The sequence below is a fragment of the Myotis lucifugus genome, unplaced genomic scaffold (genome assembly GCF_000147115.1).
Source record: "Myotis lucifugus unplaced genomic scaffold, Myoluc2.0 scaffold_648, whole genome shotgun sequence".
Lineage (NCBI taxonomy): Eukaryota > Metazoa > Chordata > Mammalia > Chiroptera > Vespertilionidae > Myotis > Myotis lucifugus.
This window is the reverse complement of record NW_005871696.1, coordinates 16,770-43,198: the sequence shown is the minus strand read 5'-3', so window position 1 is coordinate 43,198 and position 26,429 is coordinate 16,770. Positions and strand designations below refer to the sequence as shown.

The 26,429-nt window shown below is 50.8% G+C and overlaps 3 protein-coding genes across 5 annotated transcripts in view; 1 reads left to right on the top strand and 2 right to left on the bottom strand.

Moving 5' to 3' along the window:
- Positions 1–3: 3 nt before the first annotated feature.
- COQ9 (coenzyme Q9) lies at positions 4–10,750 on the bottom strand. The gene is made up of 9 exons (XM_006105186.3): positions 10,654–10,750; positions 8,124–8,292; positions 6,633–6,768; positions 4,841–4,983; positions 4,489–4,573; positions 3,006–3,110; positions 1,374–1,529; positions 992–1,045; positions 4–678 (listed from the first exon to the last, which is right to left on the bottom strand). Exons 1-9 carry the CDS (start codon positions 10,718–10,720, stop codon positions 643–645), a joined length of 951 nt encoding a protein of 316 aa, XP_006105248.1. The 5' UTR covers positions 10,721–10,750; the 3' UTR covers positions 4–642.
- CIAPIN1 (cytokine induced apoptosis inhibitor 1) lies at positions 10,732–21,898 on the top strand. 2 transcript variants are annotated; one of them, XM_006105184.3, is made up of 9 exons: positions 10,732–10,857; positions 13,141–13,315; positions 13,797–13,949; positions 15,352–15,428; positions 17,066–17,234; positions 18,911–18,984; positions 19,827–19,942; positions 20,610–20,691; positions 21,235–21,898. In XM_006105184.3, the coding sequence occupies exons 2-9, from the start codon at positions 13,159–13,161 to the stop codon at positions 21,343–21,345; spliced, it is 939 nt and encodes a 312-aa protein (XP_006105246.1). In that variant the 5' UTR covers positions 10,732–10,857; positions 13,141–13,158; the 3' UTR covers positions 21,346–21,898. The 2 variants fall into 2 exon arrangements, with proteins under 2 accessions (XP_006105246.1, XP_023602036.1); XM_023746268.1 differs by having other exon boundaries at positions 10,790–10,857; positions 13,132–13,315.
- Positions 21,899–22,927: 1,029 nt separating this feature from the next.
- Positions 22,928–26,429, bottom strand: part of CCL17 (C-C motif chemokine ligand 17) — a 15,191-nt gene continuing 11,689 nt past the window's right edge. The window contains exons 1-3 of one of the 2 annotated variants that reach the window (XM_006105183.3): positions 24,958–26,063; positions 23,708–23,825; positions 22,928–23,365 (exon numbers count right to left, since the gene is read on the bottom strand). In XM_006105183.3, coding sequence (XP_006105245.1) covers positions 23,245–23,365; positions 23,708–23,825; positions 24,958–25,027 — 309 coding nt within the window. In that variant the 5' untranslated portion in view covers positions 25,028–26,063 and the 3' untranslated portion in view covers positions 22,928–23,244. Of the gene's footprint in view, positions 23,366–23,707; positions 23,826–24,957; positions 26,064–26,429 lie in introns of those variants that run through there. The other variant, XM_023746270.1, reaches the window with a different exon arrangement.

Sequence of the window (26,429 nt, the reverse complement as noted above, 5' to 3'; positions counted from 1 at the left end):
AAATGGATTCAAACATATTTATTATTATTATTACAGAGTCTAAGTTCACTAATAAGCCTGCACGCACGCTGGTGTAATGCGACACCAGGCCTGAGATCACACCCCGGGCCGGGCTGTGAACCACTGTCCAGCAGGCACCTGTCTCATGTGGCAGCTTTCTGAGGGGGTCCCAGATGCAGTATCTCAGGCTGCTGGAGAGGAAAAAGGCCGCAAGGGACACTTCTGGGTGCTCGTGCCTGTGCTGTGCTGTGCTGTGCTGTGGATCAGCTGCCACAGGGGTATCTTGAGACCCTGACTCTGACCTGGGAGTCCCAGAGAGCATTCTAGGAAGGTTAGGATATGACCAAGGTGCCTGTGAGACATGACAGGCCGTGCTGGTTTCTGTGGCTTGAACGCTGGATGAGAGCCTCAGTTGTCAATCACACAACTGCAGAAAGACATCAGGAAGCCGGCTTGGTACTAGGAACTGAGGAAGTGGCCCACTCCCGGGCTACAACTGTATCATCAAGTGCCCTGTGGCTTCCAGGTGGCTGTGGTGGTGACTCAGAGTCCTGTCCTGTGCTGGCACTTCATACTGTTCAATGTCCTTTAAATATATCCGCAGGTTTTCTTCTGGGCACGCTAGCTTATATCCCTTCTTGCTCACCGGCGCTGGTTCAGACCTGTCAGGTTCTTGAGCTGAGAAAGGGGTGGAAACAGAGAGAGTGCTAAGGCCTTGCCCTGCCCCAGGACTTCCATGGGAGAGGTCAGGATTTTCAAAGCAGCACACGTGGCTGTGATGTGATGTCCTGGGGTCCAGGGAGTCAGCCAGTAGAAAATAAAGAGGTGGGATATTTGGAATCAAGAGAGTTGGACTGCACTGCTGTCAGTCTCATTACTTAAGCTTTCCAGTTTAAGGCTACAAAACTACTTGGGATCAGGGATACATGAAATAAGCAGCACAGGGCCAGAGTGGGATGGGGGAGGGCAGGGAGGGCAGGGAAGTACCCACCGTCACTGCTGCACCCATGAGTCCTTGCACCAGTGCCTCTCCAGTGGACTTCACCTAGAAGGAGTCAGAGTCAGGTTCTCTTAGCCCCCACCACAAGCAAAGGTGAGACAGCTGGAAAAAGCAGCAGGCCTACTAGTCCCAACAGGTGGAGTCAAGAGGGCTGTGTACTGGAGGAAGAGCCTACAGACAACACAGCCGCAAATGGGCCAAGTGTGGCTCTTGGAGAGGCTGCTATGAGGAAGAACCAGCCCAGCTCCCTGGGAAGGCCCTCAGGACTGTCAGCTGAGGCCACAGGGGCGCAAGAGAAAGACAGTGCCCAGCTGTGACCCGAGGAGGAGGGGGTGCCTGGTGAGGCGGCTTCCCAAATGGCTAGCCCCACTACCTGATTGGCAGTGTGGCCCATGTTCATTGCATCGTTAATCCGGTTTTCCAAGAAGCGCCAAGTGTCCTCGAAGTCTGGGGAGGAGTCCTGCATCATCACCAGCTCGGTTGTGTTGTAGATAGCAGCCAGCACGGCCCGGCGGGTGTACCAGTTGAACTGCAAAGAAAACCACCCAGGCAGGTGGGTCACCACTACTGCTGCAGGCAGGGCAATCGGGGATGGTTTCTGCCCAAAGCCACAGGCACGCATGGGCTTCCTCCTGACTTCTCCTTTCCCTCACAGATGGAAAGATACATATGGCTCTCTGGATAACACTATTGTTCCACCACATGGCTGTACATCAGGATGACCTGGGAAATTAAAAACGCAAGCTCCCAACCTGGCCGGATGGCTCAGTTGGTTGGAGCGTCGTCCCATGCACTAAAGGTTGTGGGTTCAATTCCCAGTCAGGGCACATACCTAGGCTGTGGGTTCGATACCTGGGTTGGGGAGCGTACAGGAGGCAACCGATCCATGTTTCTTTCTCACATCCATGTCTCTCTCTCTCTCTCTCTCTCTCTCTCTAAAAATCAATAAATACATATCCTCAGATGAGGGTTTAAAAAAATGTTTTTAAAAAAGCAAGCCCCCGGGCCCAACCTCTTAGCGTTCAGTCAGTGGGTCCGAAGTGCTGGAGGCTGGAGTTTACTAAGCACGCAGGTGACTTTGCTACATCTGGTCCTTTTGGAACTGCTGGTGAAAAGACTAAGTCTTAGGACATCTAAGTGCTGGGAGGCTCTGTGGTCAGCCAGTTATGAGCAAACTGTAGTGTGTTCTACAGCAAGTGACGGCTGAGCAAATCACGGACCGATGAGAACAGCGAGGAGACGCTGAAAGGCAAGTCCTTTAGCGACGCCGACTGTCCTGGGAAACTGCTCTTCAGAACACTGGCTCAGCTGCTTCGTGTTTTATTCTTTTAATTTCTTTGCTTTCTAATTTCACTTTGCTACCATCTCCGTTGCTGGTATATTCCCACAGGGGGGAGTTTATTAAAGCACTATGTTAGAGCCGGGGTGGGGGGAGCATCTCTTTGCCTCCCCAGCCTGGTTATTAATTTCTTTTTATAAAGGTATACATTTTAAAAACTTCCTTACAGAAATATAATAGCATTCACAAGTCATATTCTTTCCTGGTGCCTGTTTAAAGGCTTATTGATTTCTTAGCAAAGCAGGCCAGGATGGGCTGGGGGTGGGAGTTTCTTTTTAAAGCAATGGTGTCTCCATGGCATTAAAAAAAAAAATCAGTCTCATGAAAGTCACACTGAGAAATTCTGCTGCAGAATATAAATTTTAGGAGACGGGGGTGGGGGGGGGCATTATAAAATAGCAGCCCAATCACAAGCCCTCTGACGTCTTTTGTCACTACTGCAGGTTGGTTTGCGACTGGAGTATTGGTTCCTGTCATGGGGATGACCTAGATCCCACTGTGGCTTGTAGAGGGCCCTCCCTCATACCTCAGCCTCTCCTTACCAGGATGGGCATGGCGCTGCAGGCCCCTGAAGGGATTTGTGATCAAAGAAATTTCACAAACTTGTTGAAGAAATGCTCAACCTAAGCTTTTCCCGGTATCCTGAGGGCCTGCAGAAGCACTCACGTCAGTGGACTGGTCCCCAGCGTAATGCCACATGTCGTCCACCATGCTGGTGAGCAGGCTCAGGCTGGCCGGGATGTTGTGAGGGAGCATGAGGATGCTGAGGGCCTGCAGGGAGAGTGACAGGGGGATAGGTACAGCACACAGGGGACAACCGCGCATGGTGGCTGGTGCCTCACCTCTCCACTGACCTACGTGAGGGGGCTTGCCCAGCTCGCATCTGAGACCCACCTCCCACCCCCCCAGCAGCTAACAACCCTGACCACAGCCGATGGGGACCAGGGCCCATCCTCCCCTCCTGGCCCAATCAGATCCTCAATCCCCAGCATGTGGACTTGGGAATGCAGACAGCAGAGGGTCTGGCCTGGTCTGAGTACTGAGAGCGAGGATGAGGAGGTCACATGGAGGAAGAAGCAGAGATAAGAAGGGAATCTGGGGGTGGTGTCTAGGTCCAAATTCTAGGTCACATTCCTCTTGTCCCACTGCACCTCAATAAGTTCCTCCCCATGACCTTTTGCTCAACTCAAGTTGATCTGTTATCTGAAACTAATCCTTCAACTAATACAAGCAATGGCACAACCCAGACTCCTCCATTAGCAGACACCACCTCCTGACAGTACAAGGTCTTGCCACTTTGTCAACTTAAGTCCTTGGCCGGGGCCTCTGGGGTTTGGACAGAGAGGTCCTGGATGGGCTGGGAAGTGTCCTCTCGGTGCAGGAGCCCAGGAGGAAACGTGCTGCACCAGCAGGCAGCCAGGCCTAACGCACTCGTTTTTATCCCTTGAACCGTGAGGCGGAACGAGTCGAGGCGCCGGGTCTGGCAGGAGGCAGGCTCCACTCGGCCGTGCTCCCTACACACCCAGCCTGGGTGTTCAGTGTCTGTCCACTGACTGACTGAAATGACGTGTTCAATAGAGTCCCAGCTGGGTGGGGGCACCAGATGGCTCTGCGTGCCTCTGATGTGCTTCGGCTTTCCCTGCTTAACTGAGAGCAGGGCCCACCCTGTGACATGCTTTGAAAGAGGAAAAGGAAGCTTCAGAGAAGGGCAGAAAAGCCCGTGGATAAAAACTCCAATCCTCAAGCCTCACACTGACAATCTGAAAAGAAGGCCAGTCCCCTGAGATCTGAAACACGACAGGCCTGTTCACGACAATGGCCAACACAATCTGCTGACTTTTCTCATCTCCTTCATGGACTCCTATTCACTGAAGACCTGCGGGCACACTCGGGCCACCAAGGCCCCACCCAGGACGCGATCCAGCACCCAGGCCACTCACATCTCCAGGGACCCAGACACAGAAGGCTCCGAGTTACTCTCTTTGGCACCCCCCAATCTGAAACCTAGCTCGGCCCCGTGCCCGGAGCAGCCCTGGGCCCGTGGGGTCAGTGAGCTGGGGCCTGACCGCGCCCAGTGCTCCGAGTGGAAGGTGCTGGCAGTTATCCATCTGAAGACACTGTTGCCCTGGGGCCTGGATATGGACTGTACCCGGGGCCAGTGTTCAATGTACGGGATCAGCATTCTCAGTCTGGTCTCCACTGCGTCCTTCAGGAACTGGTCTGTCTTCCTCTTCCTGGAAGAGGGAGAAGAAAACATGCGTCTCTGGGTCAAAGGCATGGCCCGGTGCTAGCACAGGGGGAGAGGCCGGCTGGCTCCGGGCGCTGGCCTGCCGACAGCTGTCCGAGCCAGGCGGCTGCCTGTGAGTCAGTCCCCTGGACGCAGCAGGGCTGCTGAATGCCCCTCTTGGCTCTGCTTGGACTGGCCTCCTAGGGACAGCTGGTGGGGCCTGAGTCACTCGAGCCTTAGCTGCCACCCCGAGCGACAACGCCACAGGACTTACTCTGCCTGGCTCAGCTGTACCAGCTTCTGCTCCTCCTCCAGCACCTGGGTGAGCCGAGCGTTGCACTGGGTCACAAAATGCAGGATCAGCTCACTGCCGTCGTTCCCGAACATGTTGGCTGCTGCACTGGAGAGGCCCAGAGACTACGGAGGAAGAAGAGAGCGGTGGCGGCAAGTGTAGTGGACATGTGCTGCCCGCTCGCCACTAGTGCCTCTTCTAGTAACAGCAGCTTTGTTTGCAGGGGGCCACTCCACTCTTCATTCTTCACCCGTGAGACGTGGGTGAAGCTAACCACACTCCATCAAGCCCCTGGCGTGCTGCAAAGACTTGGATGGGAGTTCACAGCGCCATCTCAAAGATGCGCACGCGAGCAATCCCAGGCCTGGAGAAACCGCCTTGGGACTCTGGCTAGGACGGATGGGAACGTGGAGCTCTCTCCACGGGGGGCTGTCGAGCCACTCCTAGTCCTGCATGGGAGGCCCTGCTGATTGATAGTATAGCCAGGGTTACATACATTATCCCCTGCTGCTGGGAGCACAGAGAGGAACGCGGAGCAGATATGCTGGAGAGAAAGTCCCCAGCCCCACAGCCCAAGAATGTTGTGCCCAAGCTACTTGCAGACTTTTGTTACTAAATGACCCAAAACACTCCTTCTTGCTTGAGCCAGTCAGAGTGGAACTCTGACACTTGTAACCTGGAGGCCTAACTAACATAATAAGGGGCTGGGGAAGATGCTCCTAACCCTTTCCCTTACCAATTCACTTAATTTCTCTCTTGGAAATTGAGTCACTTAGTTGTTCAAAAAACAACAAGACCCTGACTGGGTAGCTCAGTTAATTATTGCCCTGATAAGCCAGGGTTGTGGGTACGATCCCTGGTCAGGACACATACAAGAAGCAACCAATGAATGCATCAATAAGTGGAACAACAAACTAATGTTTCTCTCTCTCTCTCCTTTCCTCTCTCTAAAATCAATAAATTAAAATGGAAAACAACAACAAAGCTTTCTTTAATGAGCTGTCAAGAAGTTAACAAAGCCACAAAGATCCCTGCTACTCCCCATCTACAGCAACTGCTGTGCATCTGCTGGAGGCAGAAACCTGACAGCAGCAGAGACAGGGGGAGAAAAAGGAACAAAACAAAAACATTAACTAGGAACTCCCCCTGTGGGGAGTGGGGAAATGCCTCTCTTTTGGTGGCAGTACACAGCCCTTTTAGAGGGCAATCTGCCAGTCTATTCAGATGCAGGAGCAAATGTATTAGACTTACTGAGAAAAATACAGTGTGGTTCTCCCAAGTGGTGCCTTGTTGGGGTTTTCAAACACCGTATTTCATCAAGTCTAAGATGCACATATTTCTCATTTTAAACAATCAGTGTGAATTGTACAACTGATGATGCGTCACAGTTTAAAGGCAGCATTTATCTTTTTCAGTGATGCATACAACAATGTTGCTTCTTACAACTGGCAACTTAGAGTCAATGAAATATGGTCATTTTTGTCATAGGCAATTCTTTACATGGGCTGCCTTTAGAACCTTACTCCTAAGAACCAACTCCATCTTATATTCTTTTTATAGTAAAAAGCAGTTTTATAATGAACCTAGTTTCACCTTACTAATAAAGAGCCGCCCCCTGCAAAAAACACACACAAAAAACACACCCAGAAAATCCTACAGGGATGAGGGTTCTAAGCTGGGCTGCACTTTGGCTGATGTAAGGCCTCTGCTTTGGCTGATGGAACTCCCTCCCGGCTGATCTTGGTCAGGCTGCCCCGCCCTCACCTACACACACCTGGGCTCCTTCCGCAATTGCCTCTGCCGTCCACCCATGGGCAGGCACGAACTCCAGGGCTGCTGTCAGGATGCGGTGCTGCAGCTGCTCCTCACTCTCATGGTCCTCCTCCTCGTCGCCGGCCTGATCTGTGTACCTGAGACCCAAATCCGAGGGAGACATGGGGACAGAGCCCTGCACACCTCATCCTCCTGCCTGCTGCCTCGAGTGCACAATGAGCCTGACCAGAAACCATAGCTACTAGTTAGTAAGCACGTGTTGGGAGGATATTTGCGTTTGTGTATTGGTATCGCAGTGCCAACAAGGTAAAACCTCTATCATCCTTCCCCTCCCGTATGCTCACTGAGAGCAGGCAGCAGTGAGCGAGGACGTCACATGCTCCTGCAGCTCCCAGGATTCCCTGTTTCTAGCCCTCAGCAGTTTCTTTATCTGTATTTGCACCAGACGGTAACACCATGAGATCTGAAACAATGGTCATATTATCCACAGGGTCTGGCACAAAGTAGATTCTCAAAAAAATATTTGTTGAACTGAAATGAAAAGTATGTTAATCAGGAGACCAGAATAATGACTGGGGATACTTAATTTCAGAGCCAGAGGAACTTCTCAGTGGTAGGATTAAGAAAAAAATATCTAATGGAAATGGAAATTATGTTTCTAGAGGACAATCTGGCCCCACATATGTAACAAAATGCTACATGCGCATATCCTTTGACTCAGTGCTCCCATTGCTGAGAGAATCACACACTTTATCACATTATTTTTCATACCAGTGAAGGAAATCTAAATATTCATCAATAAAAGATAGGTTAAACAAACTTTGGTACCAAAGTTTGCTGGAATATTATGCAATTACTAAAATAATGACCGTGAAAAGACATTAAAAATGTATAGAGTGAAAAAACAGATTCTGAAAGAGCACATATAATTAATCATTATGACTGTTATTTTAAATCCTTATCCAAGGATGTTTTTATTGATTTGAGAGAGAGAGAGGAAAGTAGATGGAGAGAAAGAAACGTCAATGTGTGAGAGAAACATTGATTGGTAGCCTACCATAGGTACCCTAACTAGGGATCGAACCAGCAGCCTGGGTATATGCCCTGACCCGGAATTGAACCCTTAACCCGTCAGTGCACAGGATGACGCTTCAACCAACTGAGCCATAGAGGCCAGGGCTGTAATTAACCATTATTATATATGTAAGTTTACATATGAAATATGCTTACAGAAACATCTAAAAAGGTAGTAACAAAAATGTTGGCAGAGTTATTTCTGGATCTGTGATTTCCAGTAATTTCTGCGAACTTCTTTGTATTGTTTAGATGTTTTACAACATACAGGCACCATTTTCATTAAAAAACAGGAGGTTCCTTTCCAAGATAGTCTGATCATGATGAAAGGTGAGAAAGAAGAGAGAGAGGAAGGAGAACAGCTGTACCCAAGCATGCACAGTGGCCAGAAATGGGTTGACAGGGTTCTGGTGCCTACCTGGGGGGTGGACGAGAAGACTCCGGACTGGGTTCTTCTGCCCCCTGCGTCTCAGAATGTTGCTGAGAAAAGGGAGGGGGAGGTCGGTGCTTCTGCTCATCTGAAGCCCTCAGCTGCAGAGCTGATGCATGGAAGGCGCGTGGTGCCAGGGCTGGCTGGCAGCGGGACACTGAAACAGAAGCGGGACTGGTCACTCGGCGACACTCACCAGAGAAGACCCTTTGAAACCTACCGTGGTACAAGGGATGGGGGAGGGCAAGAGGGCAGAGTCCTCTCCAGCACCACTTATCCAAGTGTTGGGTCTCGGGCAAAATTCAGGGTAAATTGGCAACCTTGAGACATGACGTGGAGACAAGAGTCTGAGCCAGAAAACAGAAGACCTGCTTCTAGGCCTGTTTCTATCATTTGTTAGCTGTGTGGTAATGGGCAAGCCATTTCATCCCTGTGAGCGTGACTTTAAAGTAGGCAAATTAAGAAGAATAATTAAGAATAATCTCCATTACTTGCTCCATGGGAGTGGGGCTAAAACAAAAAGTGACAGTGACTTGGAAATGTTTCACATTTATACTAGAGGCCCGATGCACGAAAATTCGTGCAAGAGTAGGCCTTCCTTCCCCCAGCTTCCGGCTTCCCTCCTCTGGCTGCCAGTAGGCACCTGGGACCTGGGCCCAGGCTGCTTCCTTCCGACCACTGGCAGGAACCTGGGACCCGGGCTGGCTTCCCTCCGGCCCAGCTTCGTCAGGAAGGACGTCCGGAATGACGTCCAGTTTAATTGGCATATTACCCTTTTATTATTATAGATATTATGGCTAGAGCACTGGACTAGAAATTAGAAGGTCTGAGTACTGACCTCCAGTGTTTATATGATGCCTGCTTTCTCATCTGCAATATTGCAACACCCCCTTCATTCACACTAGGAAAGGGCTTTTGGGAAAGCACCACTTCATACTTTTTTTCTTTCCCAACAGTGTATTATAAAACATTGCAAACACGCAGACAAGTTGAAAGAATTGTGGCACGAATGCCCTTATATCCACCATCCAGATACTCTATATGTAGCCATCACACTCTTCCTTAATCCATTTTGTATTTTGATACATTTGTTGCAGACCTCAGTATTCTTCATCTCTAAACATTTCACCGTGCCTCTATGAACTAGAGTTTAATATTTTCTGTTCCTTTATTGAGATATTTATATACAATGAAATGCAAAAGTCTGAAACGTGCCAATTCTGAATTTTGACAAATGCACTTATATAACCTGAACCCCCATCTAGAGGTGATCACCTCCCTGCAAGGTCCCTCATGTTCCCTACCCACAGTTCTGAATTTTCCCCGTCTAGTTTTGCCTGTCCTAGCACTTCATCTAAATACATGTCATTTTTATGTGACTTCTTTTGTTGAACACATTGTTTAGGTTGAGCTATGCTTTTTGTGTAAACCAGCAGGTTGCTTTTTACTGCTGAGTAGTATTCCGTGAGGATACACTCTTCTGCGGATGGAGACCTGGGCTGGCTCAGGGTTGGCTGTTATCAGTGAAGTTGCTACGAACGTCCTTGTACAAACCTTGTTGTGGACACAGGCTTTCATTTCTTCTGGGATTTGTAAATACTTAGGAGTGGATTTGCGGGGTCACAGGCATTGCTTTTACTAAACATATTTCGTTTGGAGTTTTGTATAGAAACAACAAAAGGGCATCATTTAAAAAAAAAATCTATCAGCACGATAGGTGTGAAAACACCAGCGTTTTAGTGTATGTTTAGAAAAAAGGGAGTGACAACACCAGCGTTTTAGTGTATGTTTAGAAAAAAGGGAGCGACTATCCATAATACTTTGAAAAGGACAAGGGAGGTTCTGAAGGAACTCCGAGGGGCCACGGTGATGTAGGAAAGTTTAGGTGAAATGCAGGAGAATGTTTATTATGTTATTAGCTATGTATTTTTGTCAATGTGTCACATTGCGTCTAGTAGTCCATTTATGCCAACAATACAAAGTTTCCTCTTTTAAGTAAACGCCTGTCTTTTTAAGAACTCGGATGTATAAACAAAAATCCTGACTACATAGCGGCCAAGGTGGTGCAAGGGGATCGCAGAATTACCGACGTGGGGGGGCGCTGACTGACCGGAAACGGAGGCCAAGGTGCTCTCTCCGGTCGCCTCCCACCTCTGTCCTCGTGTTCCCGGCCCTGGGCCCTCGCAAGGGACTTAGGAGACGGGGGCCGAGTTCCGCAACCACGAGCTGGGTGACCTTGGGCACCCATAGCCCTCTCTGGGGCTTCGTTAAGCCCATTAAATGGGAGTGAGAGGCCCTGCTCCGCGACTCTTGGCCCCTCGCATCTGTTGACTCGGGGCAGAAGCCCAGCCAGACGGCCCGTTCCATCCCGGGACGCCGGCGGCCCCGCGCCCGTGCCCCTTCACCTCACCTTGCTCGCGAGGCGCCGCCACGGCCTCTTCCGCCCCGCACCCAGCCCAGGTCGGGCTCGCGCCCCCTCCCCGCTCCCCGCCGCTCCCCGGCTCGGCCGCCCCCTCACCGGGCAGGCACCGCAGCTGCAGGAGCCTCCAGCCCGCACGGCCGAACGCGCTGGACACGGCCGCCATCTTGGGAGCGGGCACGTCTCCGACGTCAGCGCAACCACTTCCGCCCTCACGCTCCGCGGGAGCCCCCGCCTCTCGCGAGAAGCGCGTGCGCGGAGCTGGCGGCTGCGGAGAAGCGGGGAGGGCGTCCCGGGTACCAGGTAAGCGCTGGTTCGGTGGCGCCAAGAACACGACCTCCCCTGGTCGTCCCCAGACCCTCCCGTGTCCTCGTCCCAGTCGTGTCACTTGGTGGGAACTAGCCTTGGCCACCTCCCCGAGGACCATGGCGGGCTTTTGCCCTAAGAATCCGGCGTGAGGGGCCGGACCGGTCTTGTCCGCCGCGGGCTCCTGGCGCTGTGGCCCTGGTCCTTCCTGGACCGCCTGCCTCGGCCGAGGCCCCAGGGACAGCGGTCGGGAGAAAGCGCCGGGGCTGGGGTCCCGGAGGCCGGGGTGGGAGACCCCCTTCTGCCCGGAGCCAGCTGTTGTGACCTTGGGCCTCAGTCCCACGTCTGGAACGGAAGGCGTTTCGTTTCGGTCGTTGGGGGAACCTCCAGGTTGTACTTTTGAGCCAGTGATTTTCCTGAACCTCTAAGGCAGCGGTTCTCAACCTGTGGGTCGCGACCCCTTTGGGGGTCGAACGACCCTTTCACGGGGGTCGCCTAAGACCATCGGAACACACATATATAATTACATATTGTTGTTGTGATTCATCACTATGCTTTAATTATGTTCAATTTGTCGCAATGAAAATACATCCTGCATATCAGATATTTACATGATGATTCATAACAGTAGCAACATTACAGTGATGAAGTAGCAACGAAAATAATTTTATGGTTGGGGGTCACCACAACATGAGGAGCTGTATTAAAGGATCGCGGCATTAGGAAGGTTGAGAACCACTGCTCTGAGGTGTTGAGTTGGTTCTAATCAGCTGTTTCCCAAACTTGCTAGATGGGAAGAACCACAGGGGATGCTTGCGGGTCGGTCGGATGCCCAGGCCTTTCTCCTGGAGGGTTGGTTCATTCATTGCATGCGGGTCTCGTCCAGGAGCCCGGTTTTAACACCAGCCCCACCCCCGGGTGATTTGTAGGATCCGCAGCTTTGGGAAAGGCTGGTGGCGTTCATTCAGACACAGAGTGCCAAGCCCTGGGTGACCCTGGAAGGTCAGACATGGAGTGCCAAGCCCTGGGTGACCCCGGAAAGTCACAGACTGGCCTCAAACCACTGTCCTGGCAGAGCCACGCTGGGGTTTCTGTTGTCAGAGAAGCTTCGCGTTAGGAGGATAGGATGATGGGTGGAGGAGTAGGGGTGCCAGGAACTGAGCAAGTCATTCTGTCAAGTTTGTGTTTGCAGTCAGACCCTGCCTGGTCTTTGTGTCTGTTTTGCACACGCCTTGCCAACCTGAGTCTTTGCATATCACTTTGGTCTCCCCTGCATGAGTGTGGGCGAAGCCCTCCTAAGCCAAAACCCCCCAAATGTTAAAATTTCACACCCATCTCTCCAGTTCCATAAAGCACTGCTCTACGAGTTGTTTGTTTTTTTTTCTGAGTTCTGTCCATTTATCTTCAGATGAGCATCTTTTGTTTGTGGCATTAATATTTAAGAAAGAAAGGAGGAACTGAGTACTGTGCTATCTCCTGACCCGATTTCATTCTATACTCGCCTGAGTATCAAGTGGAAGAGAAAGTTGACCCATGCGGGGAAATTTCCATAGGATGAAAGCCCTGGCTTTACAGTCATATGGACTTGGATTCAAACCCCAGCTCTTACTATATCCATACAACACTTACTAGTGTGTGACCTGGGCAGAGTCAGAGGCCTCAGTTTCCTGGCTGTCAAATGGGAATAATGCCTAGGTTAAGGTGTTTCTGAGATTCCATTGAGATAATGTATGTAACGTGTTTTTAAACACCCTGGCTATACTAAATGTTAAAGAAAGACATAGTAGATACTATTAATCACTGATACATTGATCATATTTTGCTGAAAGGGAAAATATTCAACTTGCCAACCCTAATAACTTGTCTCTTTAAAAACACACACATTAAGCTTGTGGTTGGGTTGCCTGCCAATTTATTTGCCTTTCTTGCTGAGTCATACTTCTGCCTAATTAGTGTCCTGCCTGTTATATATTCTGGTCAAGCTGAGCTGTCTCATATCAGAGAGGAAATAACTTTCTGCCTTCAAGCTCTTTACTTGACTGCCAAGTCAGGGTGCTCTGAGGAAGCCGCCTGCTTTTGGGGTATGTTGGGGTTATGAAACCTTGGGATAATGAGCTCGTTCATTTATTCACACTGGTATTGACAGGAAGATGCTCTAACGTGGTCCGCATTCCCGGTCAGAATTAGGTTGTGATTCTAATCAATTCGATGGTGCCTCATGGGTGAAATTGCGCTTTCGTCTCTGCTCAGTCCTGACTCTCCTTTGCCCGGTGGTTTTAGGTGTGCAGCGCAGCGGGGATGGCAGACTTTGGGATCTCGGCTGGCCAGTCCGTGGCGGTGGTCTGGGATAAGCCCTCCCCGCTGGAGGCTCTGAAAGACCTGGTGGAAAAGCTGCAGGCGTTAACCGGCAGTGAGGGCCGAGTGTCTGTGGAAAACATCAACCAGCTGTTGCAATGTAAGTACCTACCCAGGTTGTCTTTACAGGGTCAGGATGGGGCGAAGTGGGGAGCTTTCAACGGGAGTGCTGCACTTCTGATAAGATAACCGAGTTTTTGTTTGGGTGGCACATGATGGCAGTGGCCTGTCACCCTGCGGTTTTCAGTTGAGATACAGTGGACTCAGGAGTGTGGTTGATTTGTATAGCATGTTCTTGTTTCTTTCTTAACTACGCCACTTTTTCTTTTAAAGCCACTCTTTAGCTTCCTCTTTGACTTCTTCCCACGAGCTATCAGAGGATATGAAAGTAGGAAGACTGAGGGAGAGCAGGGCAGCAGTGTCCTTACCCCTCTTACTAGTAACAGTGATCTAATCGCATTTGCTGAACGGGTGGGTGTGCATTCTACAGGGCCAGGCGTGGCCTTGGTGGGGGCTCGGAGGGCTTGGGAGACAGCTCCTGGCGTCCAGGTGATGGCTGACACCGTCTTCCTTCTTTTCAGCTGCACACAAAGAATCTAGCTTTGATGTTATTCTAGCAGGTGCAATTCCTGGAAGCTGCACTCTGCACAGTGCTGAGGTTCTGGCTGAGATGGCCCGGATCCTTCGGCCTGGGGGAAGTCTGTTTCTGAAAGAGCCAGTGGAGACAGCTGTAGGTAAGGAAGCCTTCATCTGAAAGACGGGACTTTCACAGGGTTGTATCTGTGCCTATGCTTGCTGCATCTCTCTGAGCAGGAGATACCATTTGGAGATCAATATTCTTACAGCTGATCTTATCATTAGAGATACATTATTGTAAAAAATCTGAAGCTACACATCTGAAGAAATGTGTGATCTCTGACCCAGTAGGTAGTAAAATAGAGGGAAACTGCCTATCTGAACGTGGCTGGGTCCTTCAGCAGGTGAACGAACGGTTAACCTTTGCTATGTCTATACCATGGGAAACCATGCAGCAGTAAAAGGGAACAAACTTCATATGTGAAACCCCTTGGATGAATCCCAAGGGAATCATGCTGAGTGAAAAAGCCAGTCTCAAAAGGTCGCATGCTGTCTGATTTCGCTCATACAACATTCCTGAAATACAAAGCTACAGGTGATGGAGAACAAACTGGTGACTGCCTGGGAGGTGGTGTGTGAGGCTGTAAAGAGCTAGTACCGCGGCTCCTATGGTCAGAGAACAATCTATATCTTGATTGTGGTAATTGGTTACACTAAGCTACACGTGGGCTAAGATTGCCTAGAACCACACACACACATGCACACACACGTGCATGTAAATCTGGTGAAATTTGGATAAGCTCTGTGGACTATCGATGTCGGCTTCCTGGTCTTCATATTGTATTAGAATCGTGTAAGATGTTACCAGGGGGGAAGTGAGGTTGATGGGTTCTCGAGACATCTCTGAACTTTTTAAACATCCTGTACATCCATAGTTATAGTTGAAATATAGTGACTGGAAATGTGGGAGTGATGAGGTAATTACTGATTCATGGGAAACTATGATGGAATTCAGGAAATAAAAACCTCTCTTTTTTGTTCAAGTGGTAGTGTCAAGGAATTATATAATTCTGAATTTTAACATTTGTTAACCAGACTTTGCATCAAAATGTGATGACTTATTTCACCAATAGAAATGAAAATACTTTGAAGTGTATAAAGATGTTTATGTGGGGATATAAAAACGTTGCTGGGAATGTAAACGTTGGGTGACTAAACACAGTGTCTTTCGTCAGAAGTATAAAAAGATAACACGATACTTGTTACGTTAGAGTTTCTAAGCCTCTTTCTAATCATTATCTAACAACCCTGGAAGGCTTGGTATTTCCAAGAAGCAGAGAGCTATAAGAAACAATAATGGAATTACTATCTGAAACTTAAGAGTACTGGTAAGAGAATTTTGAATAAGCAAGTCAAATTAAAATATCACTAAAATGTATGTACATTAAACAGAAAAGGTTATTATTGTTCTAATGCCTGATGACCCAAACAGGATAGAGGCTTTATTATTTTTCCTGCTTTGACCTATAAAGCTGCTGATTGGGGTTTTCCTCTTGGCAGTTAATGAGAGCAAAGTGAAGACGGCGTCTAAGCTGTGTTCTGCCCTGACTCTGTCTGGTCTCGTGGAGGTAAAAGAGGTATGTTGGTGGACAGCCTTCTTTGCCAGGAACCTAACCCTGGGTCACTAACCTAGTACGTACCTCTTCGTAGACAATACAGAGAAAACCAGGAAATACCAGCCCTGAAGGGGAGGTGGTCAGTTCACTTAGACTAGGAACTAAGCTGGGAAGTGCTTTGCATGTGAGATACATGAAGCCTCCAGGGACAAAACCTCTGGGATAGTCCCCCCGAAGAGGCTCGGCTGGGGCCCAGGGTGGGGGGGCATATTCTGGTCTCAGTGCTGGTTAGTGGTGCTGCCCGCTGAGGCCGCAGAGCGGAGCGCAGATCTCTTAGTGGACGCCAGTCCTAGGCCCCAGGGAAGGGCAGTCACCTGGATCGTCCTCGGATATTTGGTGGGCGGCTGGTGGAGGTTGGAGGGGAAACCCCATTTTTGACAGTTCAGTAGAAATATTTTAATTAAATAGAGGTGTTTATCTTTCTACATTCTTCTCTGATGTTGAAATTTTCTTAGGTGTGAGGTAGAATAATATAGTGAGAGCCACTATACCACTGATTTGCTGCGTGACTGAAGACCTTAATTTATTCATGCCCACTCTTTATTTTTCTTTTTAGTTTAAGGTTTTCCGTTTTTTTATTCTAAAATAAGGAATGCTCACAAAAATTCAGTTAATACTAAAGAATATTGAATATGAAGTGATGACATCCCAGTCCTTGCTCACAGGTCTCTCCCCAGAGGAAACCATTTATTATGTATTTGCAGCTACACACACACACCCACACACACACACACACACACACACACACGTATATACATATGTCATTACTTAATGTCAGTAAGGTCATATGTATACATTGTTAAGTCACTAGCTTTTTGGACATTTACCCATCTCAGTGTATCATCCCTTGTTCGTCTTCATGATGTAACAGTAGTCAGTGCTGCAGGTGGGCTGTGGTTCATTTAACCATTCTATAATTGTTAGACACAAGGTTATTACTGTTTTAATGACACAGCACCCCCACCCATTTTTTTACTTTTACTGTCTGCTGCTACTTCCCAAGGCACATAGAAAGCATTTCCCTCCCCCTGTGGTTCTTTTCCTCTCAGAATCTAAATTTTACTGTCTTTATGGTGGGTCTGCTTCCCCGCTACAGGCTTAGATCCTATTCAACAGGCCATTTCTGATTCATCTTCACAATACTCACCCAACCCTCACAGTGAATTGCACAGTGCCTTATGCCTAATAGACAGATATTTGATAATGTTTGATAAAACTTTGGAAAGTTTTAAAACTCCAAGTAAAATGGGCCCAAAGTAAAAATGTAGACAAAAGTTACACTCTAGGGTTATGACCAGTGAGAAGCTGATGTGACCATGAGGTGATGTCTATTACTCTCGCTGTTATCCTGTGTACTACGTAAAACAGCGGTCGCCAGCCGGTGGTCCGTGAGGTCCGAAAGGTTGCTGACCGCTGGTTTAAGGAAACCTTTGGAGCAGTGGTGGCCAACCCGTGGACACTAGTGGTCCGTGAGGTCCGAAAGGTTGGCGACCGCTGACTTTAAACACAGAAATTAGGATTTGATACCCATGTAGGTGGGCTTAGAACATCATTTTTAGGAGGAGTGTGGCCTGATCCTTTTATGTCTTGAATTCCAGCTGCATCGGGAGTCCTTGAGCCCTGAGGAGATACAGTCTGTCCAAGAACATCTGGGTTACCATAGTGACAGTTTGGTCTCTGTGCAAATCACAGGCAAAAAACCCAACTTTGAAGTGGGTTCTTCTAGTCAACTTAAGCTTTCTACTGCCAAGAAGTCGTCTCCTTCGGGTAAGACTGGACGTTCTTGTCTGAATAGGCCTGAAGGACACATTAGGAATTGAGCCAGAGATCTGAATGATGTGATAGATCTTTAGAGGATTAGTCCTTCCTTAATTTCTGTCATTTCCAAATGGAAGAAATTAAGGAAGGACTAATCCTCTAAAAATGGAAGAATGCTTATTGTACTATTGTCCTAGGCATTTTCAGGTCGAAACAGAACTAACGTCTAGATATTATTCAGCCCTTCTGCACTGGAGGACACTGAGGCCTCCAGATTTTATTATGTTGTTGTTTTTATTAATTTCAGAGAGAGGAAGAGAGAGAGAAATATCAGTGATGAGAGAGAATCATCAGTCAGCTGCCTCCTGCACTCCCGCTACTGGGGATGGAGCCCACAACCTGGGCATGTGCCCTGACGGGGAATCAAACCATGACCTCCTGGTTCATGAGTCAGTGCTCAGCCACTGAGACACACCGGCTGGGCGAGGCCTCCGGGTTTTAGAGGCCTGAGTCACAGAGCTTAGTTATTGAAGGCTCTCCAGGCCCCAGAATTTTGATATTTATCCTCAGGAGACCTCATGGTGGTGTCATGATAGATAAGAGTGCCCTGCTCCTCTTCCCATGTGTCCTCTGCCTTTGTGCCAATAGAGTTAGCTTTTCTTCCTTTGAGGATCCTAAGACACTTGTAAAAACATTTCTTCTGTTCAGAAAATTACACTCCCCACCCCGCTTTGCATTTCCTATCGCTGTTTTTTAACGCCCAGGTTGAGAAAATTGTCCCAGCTCTGAGGTGTGCAAAGGTGTATACGTCCGGTCACAGCTCTGTTTTGACTGTCCAGCGTACACCTTCAAGAAACCCTTGGGAATCCTAACCTTTGGGTTCATAGTCCCGTATGGTGGGAACAGCTCAGATGAGCAGTTTGCCCAGTGGAAGGTCCGAGCATGCAGTTGTGGCAGTGATCACTAGGGGGTGCTCTTACCCCCAGGCCCATTTGAGGACAGGCCTCACACTGAATTGGAATCTCAGCCCTTTTCTGGCCCTTCTTGGGCTCTCCTGTCCTGTAGAGAACTCAGGAAGTGTGAGCGTTTCCACCACCGATTTGTTACACTGCCAGCATCAGCTCCAGAGCTTGTTTTCTTGTGTGTAACAGGTTTATGTGAGGCTGAAGCTGTGTGTTCATCATGCTTTTTGTCACATTCTCATTCATCTTCAATCACCTGCAGTAGGTGTACAGAGTACCATTAGTCCGTGTTCTGAGGATGGAAACTAAGACAAAGAGGAGAAAGCAATGTAGAGTGGAAGTGAAAGCATTAGACAGAATGGCATGTGTGGCTTTGTGGCCTAAGTGTCCAAACCTGCTTTCTAGCTGTGCAATTAGGATGACAGAGGCTTCCCTCCTAAGGTTGTTAGCAGGATTAAATGAGATGATGTATGTGAAATGCTTCATATAATGTCTGGTACAGAGCAATTTTTTAAAAAAGGATGGCTTCTGTGACTATCACAGCGATCCATCGGCCCAAGGTCCTGCCTTTTGTAAGTGGTAGAGCTGGGCCTTGAACCGTGTCTTTTGACTCTCAGTCCAGTATGTTCTCTGCACAAAGTCTTAATAGAAAGCACTTAGGTTTGCTTGTAGTTTGTTTAAGGCTTCTTAATGGAGCTCTTTTTCCTTTTTGGTTGGACTCAGTGAAGCCTGCTGTGGACCCTGCAGCTGCCAAACTCTGGACCCTCTCGGCCAATGACATGGAGGATGAGGGCATGGTGAGTCGGCACCTGTTGATAGGTTTCCTTTAGGCCCCACGTTGGGGATGAGGTTTCTGGTTTGGAGTGGCCTCTCTGGACTCGGGGGTGTGAAGGTGTTTAAAGCCCAGCATTTCTCAATTAGGAGGAACCTCCCCATTAGTGGCCTTTGACATTTCTTTTCAGCATGTTTCCCCCCACAGATTTTCTTGTTCTTACTTCAGGCGACACTTAAAGACTCTTGTGGGCATGTGCAAACTTGAAAAGAGTTGTCAGCTGAAATGTTTTTATTGGCTCCTTTGGCCAAGTCACTGACACTCGCTGTCTTCAAAGCAATACTCTATCTTTGATTGGTGCTTCCATAACAAAGTTGTTCACTTCTCCAACTATCGAAGTTATAGTGGCAAGCAAAGTAGATTATGGCTCGTGCCCTCATAGAACTTACAGGTTACCTGTCCACACGTTTATCAAAGAATTACACAACATATGTATCATATTGGCCCTTTTCTCTGGAATTCTAGAGAAAATATTTTATTCCCCTTTTCACCTGACAGGCCTTCTTATACATACAGGGTATCCCAGAAATGTATCCACACACTTTGAATAATTATAAAGGCAGTGTTTATTGAAGTATTTTTCATTTACCTGCTATCAGCTGTTCCCGGTGTAAATCGGTTCCCAGTCCCCTCACAGCCTAGTGCATCTTCTGTGGTGCTCAGCCCTGACTCGAGCATCAACCGGAAGGAGGATGGCGGGCGCCTTCTTACACAGGCGGTAAACCTGCTGCCTCCGCCTGTGGCCACCTCCGCCTCTCCTTAGCAGAGAGTATGGCCGTGTCACTAACTGCTTCCCACACTCCCCAGGATCTCATTGACTCAGATGAGCTGCTGGATCCAGAGGATTTGAAGAAGCCAGACCCAGCTTCCCTGCGGGCCCCTTCCTGCGGAGAAGGGAAGAAGAGGAAGGCCTGCAAGAACTGGTGAGTGCTGCCTGCAGCAGATTCCAGGTGCTTCCAGGCTTCTCGTCCCTGCAGTCACAGTGCTCTGTGTAATTACAGCAGAGTCTTCCTGCAGGTACATTCTAAAGAACAATAAAACGAACACCCAGGTACGCCTCACCAGGTTAAGAACCAGAGATATTACTGGTACCTTAGCAGCCACCTCTGCATGCTTATTTCAGAGAGGGAGGGAGAGGAAGAGAGATAGAAACATCAATGATGAGAGAGAATCATTGATCAGCTGCCTCCTGCACGCTCCCTACTGGGGGCCGAGCCCACAGCCCACGCATGTGCCCTGACTGGGAATCAAACTGATTCATAAGTTGATGCTCAACCAGTTTTCACATGTAGGTGGATAGTTTAACCACCTACATGTGAATCTCCAGACAATATATTATTTGTGAAGGACTGAAGAGTAAGCCCCAACCTGAGTAGACAAGGAAGGATGGATATTCCATATCTCAGAAGGCTCCCAGGGAAGAAAGATCGACAGGGCCCTCTGCTCTGTCTTCTTTGAGAATCTCGCAGAGCAACTCCTGGGAAGTCAGTGGGAAGGAATGAAGAGGAAAGTCTGCGTACATTTGGTACTGCCAGGATTTGGAGTTTCTGGGTGGTGGCCAGTCTCACTCATCAGCTGCTGATTCCCCAGCACGTGTGGCCTTGCCGAAGAACTGGAAAAAGAGAATTCCCGGGAACAGACGAGCTCCCAACCCAAGTCGGCTTGTGGGAATGTAAGTATCATTGCTTAGTATTCCCCAAATCCTTAGCGGTCTCGGGCGTCATCCTGAACGCCACCCAGGCTAGCTCTCGCTGTAGGGAACTTCCTGCCCAATATTTCAATAATCGGTGAACACGTGAGAACATGTATGTAGGTCTTCATGGGGCAGCACAGTTATCTCTTAAGAGAGGGTCAGCATGCTCATGCCCAGACGGGGGCTCTTGTTTCTTATTTTTGTCCTTTCCTGCTTCCTGGTGGACCTGAGGTTATTCAGCCGTTCGGCTAAGCTCAGCTGGTACTTGAATGCTGAGAATATAGAAATATGGCCTAAGGAGCTTCTCTAGGCCATTGTTCTCATAGGACCAGAGATCTTTAAAACTCTTGTGTCTGGGCCCCCAGGGGAGCTACAGATGCACCCAGCCATTTCCTTCAGCCGCTGAGGCCATAACATGAAATTAGGGATCCCGTCCTAGCCCCTGTTCCTGGCATAAGCTCCCCGTATGATGGTCTCTCCAGTATATTACAATATATCACTGTATATTTATTATGTCCACAGTGTTACCTGGGCGATGCTTTCCGCTGCGCCAGCTGCCCCTACCTCGGGATGCCAGCCTTCAAGCCCGGGGAGCAGGTGCTCCTGAGCAACAGCAACCTCAGCGATGCCTAGGAGGGACCCGCGGGCACACGGCTCCTCCGGCCACTCCTGCCTCAGACCCTGTCTCTGCATGGGCTCCCTCTCTCCGAAACCCGTTTGCAGGGAGGGGCTCAGGCAGAGTGAAGCCGGCTGTGGGGTGCAGGGGTGTGTAGTGCTGCTGTGGATCAAAAGACCAAGGTGTCCTGGGCCAGTTACCTGGGCGGGCCGGTTTCTTCATAGTGTTAGGGAATCGGATGTGTCCTGGAGCGGTCCCCCTCCCAGGGTCATTGTGCTGATCATAACACTCCGAGCCCAGGCTCCCCGAGTATTAACTCCGTGACAGGGCCCTGCCCCTACTCTGTGCTCAGCGGGTGCCGCTAGTGTCTTACCGAGTTGGTGGCTTACTCGCCATGCAGTTCCTGGTGACGTGAGTCAAGGGATTCGTCACCTCAGGGCACCAAGGGAGTCACTCAGGGGTTGCTGTGATCATAGTCCCTGTACCCCTCCACCCCCACCCGTGTTTTCGTGTGTTGCACCTGTGCTCTGTTCATCTGCAGTTACTATTAAACTCGTGTACTTCCACGGATCAGTTGTGACGAGGGGAAAATTCAACTTGCACCACAGAACTTTCGGTTTTGGAGACTTTGTGTCCCGCACAATGGGGCTGGTCCTTCCAGGGACCGGGCCTCTCCGTCTCCTTTAGAAGAGTCCTGGCTGGAGGAAGCAGGACAGAGACCTGAACCCACAGTTCACCTCTCAGAGCAGGAGACCCTTCTCGTTACCGCCCTCACAGACTTGGAGTGGGTCTGGCCAAATAGTTGGGAGAGTGTGTGGGTCTGAGAGCCCTGGATTTTCCTATCTTACTAATAAATAAAAGCGTTCTTTGGTATTAGTGCTCGAAGCTTGCTTTTGCTTCTCCTGGTCCCGGCGGGTGGAGCTCAGTTATGGGTGTGGCTAGATTCTAGTTTGACTGCGAAGCCCCTGTGGTGGGTAGAGTTCCAGGCCCCCCCAAGCTCCCCACGCCCGGTGGATGCCTGCCCTTGTGTTTGAGCGGGGCCTGTGAGCATGGCGGGCCCTCACTGCTGTGGCGAGATCACATTATGTGGCAGAAGTGAGGGGGTTTGCAGGCGTGAAGTCCCTAAGGGACCATCAGTGAAGGAGTATCCTGAGTGGGCCTGGCCTGAGTGCTGGGCCTTTAGAAGAACCGGAGAACGAGGGTTTCTCTGGCCTCCAGTGCCGTGATGTGAGGTCCCGGGCGAGGGACTGCAGGCAACCGCTGGGAGTCGAGAGCAGACCACTGAGGGTCTTGCAAAGGTTCTGCAGTGAGAGGTGGGCAAGATGGGGGTGGGGCTGCAGGAACCCCCAGGCCAGGGAGCTCCCCAGCTGGGAACGTCTGCGGAATTGGGTCAGAGACTTAAGGGGACCGGGCAAGAGGTCACAGGTGAGCACAGAGGCTGGTCTGGGAGGAGATTGGGGACTTCAGGGGTCCAACAAGAGACCTGAGAGAACCCAGACAATGCTCCCCAGAACCCCTCCCTGCTCATGCACCACAGAGGCGGGGGTCTGCTGAGCCTCTTCATCCACGCCCCCTGCTCTTACCTCAGCCCCACCCCTGCCTAGGCCCCTCACACCAGGGCCTCCCTCACCGAGTGTGGCCTGCCCCCAGGTCCCTCTGAGCCTCAGCTGCCTTTCTGACCTGGATGGGGCAGGACCAGATGTTCTCCGAGGGCCCAGCAATGTGACAGCCTGGGGGACAGACACACTGACACAGACTGTGGCAGAAAGACTTTAATGGGCCCTTTCATGCTTCGGTTCCAGTTGGGAAAAGGATGGTACTCCATCCTTGGACGGCCCCCACTGGACCCAGGCCGCTGGGGGGTTGGGGTAGTGAACACTGAGGCACCGGAAGTTTCCACATGGTCCAGGGAGAAATCAGGACTCCTGGACCCTGGGGTCATGTGACTTCATGATGGTTCGCAAGTATTTGACCGCCTTCTTCACCGTGGTTTCCTTGGGGTTCGCACAGATGGACCTGCCCTGGACAGTTACAAACCTACAGAGGGAGAAAGCCAGGGGGCGTCAGGGCAGAAGGCTCCACAGAGCCCAGCAGCCTCATCCTGCGCCTGCCAGACTTGCTGACATCACACGGGTCAGTAGGAAATCTGGGACCTCAGTAGGAAATCTGGGACCTCAGGCTCTGCCTCAGTGACTCTCCCCTTCCAGAGAGCCCGTGAACCGGGGGGGGGGGGGGGGTTCAGGGGCAGGGCCTGGGTGACAGAGGGGACGTGAAGGCCATACTCTCCTCTCTTCTTCCCAGTGGCCCTTCTGGAAGCTCCAGGACCTCCCTCTCCCACACTCAGCTCCCAGGATCGGGGCGGGGGGAGGGCAGGCTTACACGACAGCAGCCCTGGGACACTCCTCCGAGGTCCGGTACCACCGCACCACCCTCCGCACAGGGATGGCCCCTTTGAAGTACTCCACGCAGCACTCCCGGCCCACGTTGATCCCTCGAGCTGCGGAGGAAGAAGCAGGAGCAGGTGTGAGACCTGTGCTGTGGGCAGGGTGCCTGTCTGTGTGTCTGTCCGTCTGTGGGGAGGAGTCTGTGTGCACATTTGTGTGTGTGTGTCTGTGTGTTGATGGGAGGATCTGTGAGTGTGTTTCTATGTGGGGAGCATGTAGAGGGCCTGCACGTGTCTGTGTGTCACATGCTCACATGTGTGTGCCTAAGGTCTCTGTGGGCTTTGGGAGCTCCTGTGTGTGTGTGTGTGTGTGTGTGTGCATATGCCTGAGTGTGTGTACCTGTGTGTGTTTGGGGGAGTGGTGCATGCTTACTTGCATGTGTGTCTGTGTATGCATCTGTAAGTGTGTGCACGCTCAACGCCAGCTCCGGGCTGAGCCTTCCCGGCACAGCTCACACGGTCCCCCAGCACACCTGAGACAGGTGCCTTCATCCCCCATTGGACAGATGGTGAGACGGAGGCCCAGGGGCTCGGTTCCCTCATCTCTGCACAACGACAAATATCTGACACTTGCACAGAGACAAGCTGGAGACGTGTGGCTTCGTTACTAGCATACCAGCATGTTTTCTAAGAAGCCCGGCTGCCCTCGACCATCCGGGGGCTGTAACGTCAGGGCTGAGGTGCTCAGTGCTGGCTTCACAGGAGTGAGAACACAGGCACAGCCGGGAAGGTGGCCCCTGACAAGATAAGCTCCGAGGCTGCCCGTGGGCTGGGCAGGCCCTCGCCAGCTTGTGTCTGATTTCAGCCTTCCTTTCCCAACTGAATGTAAAAACCTCTCTCTTCACCTCTTCTGGGAACCGAGTTGCCTGCTTTTACCCAATTCCCTCAGGGTATGGAAAACCCATTCATTAAACATACACTGACAAATTCTTCTGAGAATTGTTCACTTTCTCTCTCCTCACATCTTCTGGGAACCGAGTCTCCTGCTTTGGAGTGTGAGATGTGGGAGCCCTCACCAAGCCTCCTCTCCTCCTCCTCCTCCCCTTCATCATTGTTTTTCTCTCAACGCCTCCCTCAAAATCCTATTGCTGCTGACCTCTCACATCTTTGCAGGAATAAGCTGCAAATAACACACAAATGTGTGTGTGTCCATCTTCCCCGCCCCCGCCCACCCCACCCCTCTCACCTGCACGGGCCTCCTGCAGGGAAGCCCCCAGGAGGAGGGTGAGCAGGAGCAGTGTCTTCCATGGGGTCATGGTGCTGGAGCCCAGAGAAGGTCTCTGTGTGCGGTCCCTCAGCCGGGGGAGACAGGATGGGCGCCCAGGGTGGAGGTGACCTATTTAACCTCGCTGGGATCTGGCCCCGCCCATCAGCACTTCCTCCCATCCTTCCCTGGACCAGTGGAGTTCGAAGAACTTGAGATGATTCTGTAGAAGTCCAGGCTTGGAATGTTTGTGGCTTTCCAGTGAACAGGGGCTCAAGTGGGGACAGAGGTGGGGTATTCATCCGGGGGCCACGGCGACACACTTCTCCTTTTGCAGAGACATTTCTTGGTTCCTCTTAGGACAGAAAAAGCTTGATCCTCGACTGGAATTGTCCTGCTTCGAACCCCCTTTTTGCACGGTGCCCTTGGAGGGGGACAGCCAGGCAGAGGCCAAGCGAGGCTGCTTAACCTGGGACCGGAGGAGCTCCGGGTGCAAAAGGGGCTCCTCTCCTCGGGGGACCAGCCGGGTGCACGTGCCCACGGGCAACTCCCTGCAGGGAGGACCATCTCATTCTGAGAAAGGCCTGAGGCCCAGACAACTTTGGTCGTGGCTCCTTTCCCAAGTTCAAGTTCAGGGTCTTCCCCTGAGCCACAGAAGGCAGAGTCTAGCAGTTTCTAATCATCCTTTATCCCAGATTTGATGTGTCTTCCTGGGAAGGCACATTCCCCCAAATGCAGGGTCTCACCTGAGCGAGGACGCCTCTGGCTCCCAGCAGAGCCAAGTCTGCATGGGACACCTGGTCAGGGTCCAGCCCTCGCCAGACCCGGAGCAGACGTCCCATGAACCCAATGGCCACAGCATCTGTGCATCGGGTCAGCAGAGAAAATGGCCAATCGTCTGCTTAGGGCTCCCCGGGCCAGATCATGAGAGCCCCTTAATGAGGTGAGAGTCCCGCCTACCTCCAGGTGGGCAGCTCTGGACTTTGATTCTGACACTTGGGACCGAGGCCTGGCTCCACCCTGTCCCTGAGGGACTGGGGGCGGCTTGGAATGACCCCGCCCTTGCAATCACATGCCATTACCAGGGATGATAACGGCAGGTGCTGTTTGTGAAACACTCACTCCACTGGGACCAGGTGCTCAGCTGTGAACCTGGGAGAGGAAACCGTGACTCTGGACTAGACAAAGGGCGGGAGGGCCAGGTGCTCCTCCTCCCCCAGGGCACCTTGGGAGGCTGGGCTGCTTCAGTTCCTGGGAGCAGGGAGTCGCCCCGTCCATGGCAGAGCCTCCTGTGGGCAGGACCCCTTCTCCCGGTCTCGGCCCGTCCATGGCAGAGCCTCCTGTGGGCAGGACCCCTTCTCCCGGCCTCGGTCTAACTGCTCACAGACCCTCCCTGGGCCTCAGCTTCACACATCTGCAGAGGGGCATTTGGGCCGTCCCAGGGGCCCCGTCAC

What these genes read in the sequence shown, in the direction of transcription:
- COQ9 (XM_006105186.3), bottom strand. Translation starts at nt 10,720, where the DNA reads ATGGCGGCCGTGTCCAGCGCGTTCGGCCGTGCGGGCTGGAGGCTCCTG. An exon ending in CTGGGGACCAGTCCACTGAC is followed by an intron (nt 1,530 to 3,005) that starts GTGAGTGCTTCT and finishes TTTTCTTTGCAG; the next exon opens with TTCAACTGGTACACCCGCCG. An exon ending in TCATGGGTGCAGCAGTGACG is followed by an intron (nt 679 to 991) that starts GTGGGTACTTCC and finishes CCCCTTTCTCAG; the next exon opens with CTCAAGAACCTGACAGGTCT.
- CIAPIN1 (XM_006105184.3), top strand. Translation starts at nt 13,159, where the DNA reads ATGGCAGACTTTGGGATCTCGGCTGGCCAGTCCGTGGCGGTGGTCTGG. An exon ending in CATCAACCAGCTGTTGCAAT is followed by an intron (nt 13,316 to 13,796) that starts GTAAGTACCTAC and finishes CCTTCTTTTCAG; the next exon opens with CTGCACACAAAGAATCTAGC. An exon ending in CCAAGTCGGCTTGTGGGAAT is followed by an intron (nt 20,692 to 21,234) that starts GTAAGTATCATT and finishes TTATGTCCACAG; the next exon opens with TGTTACCTGGGCGATGCTTT.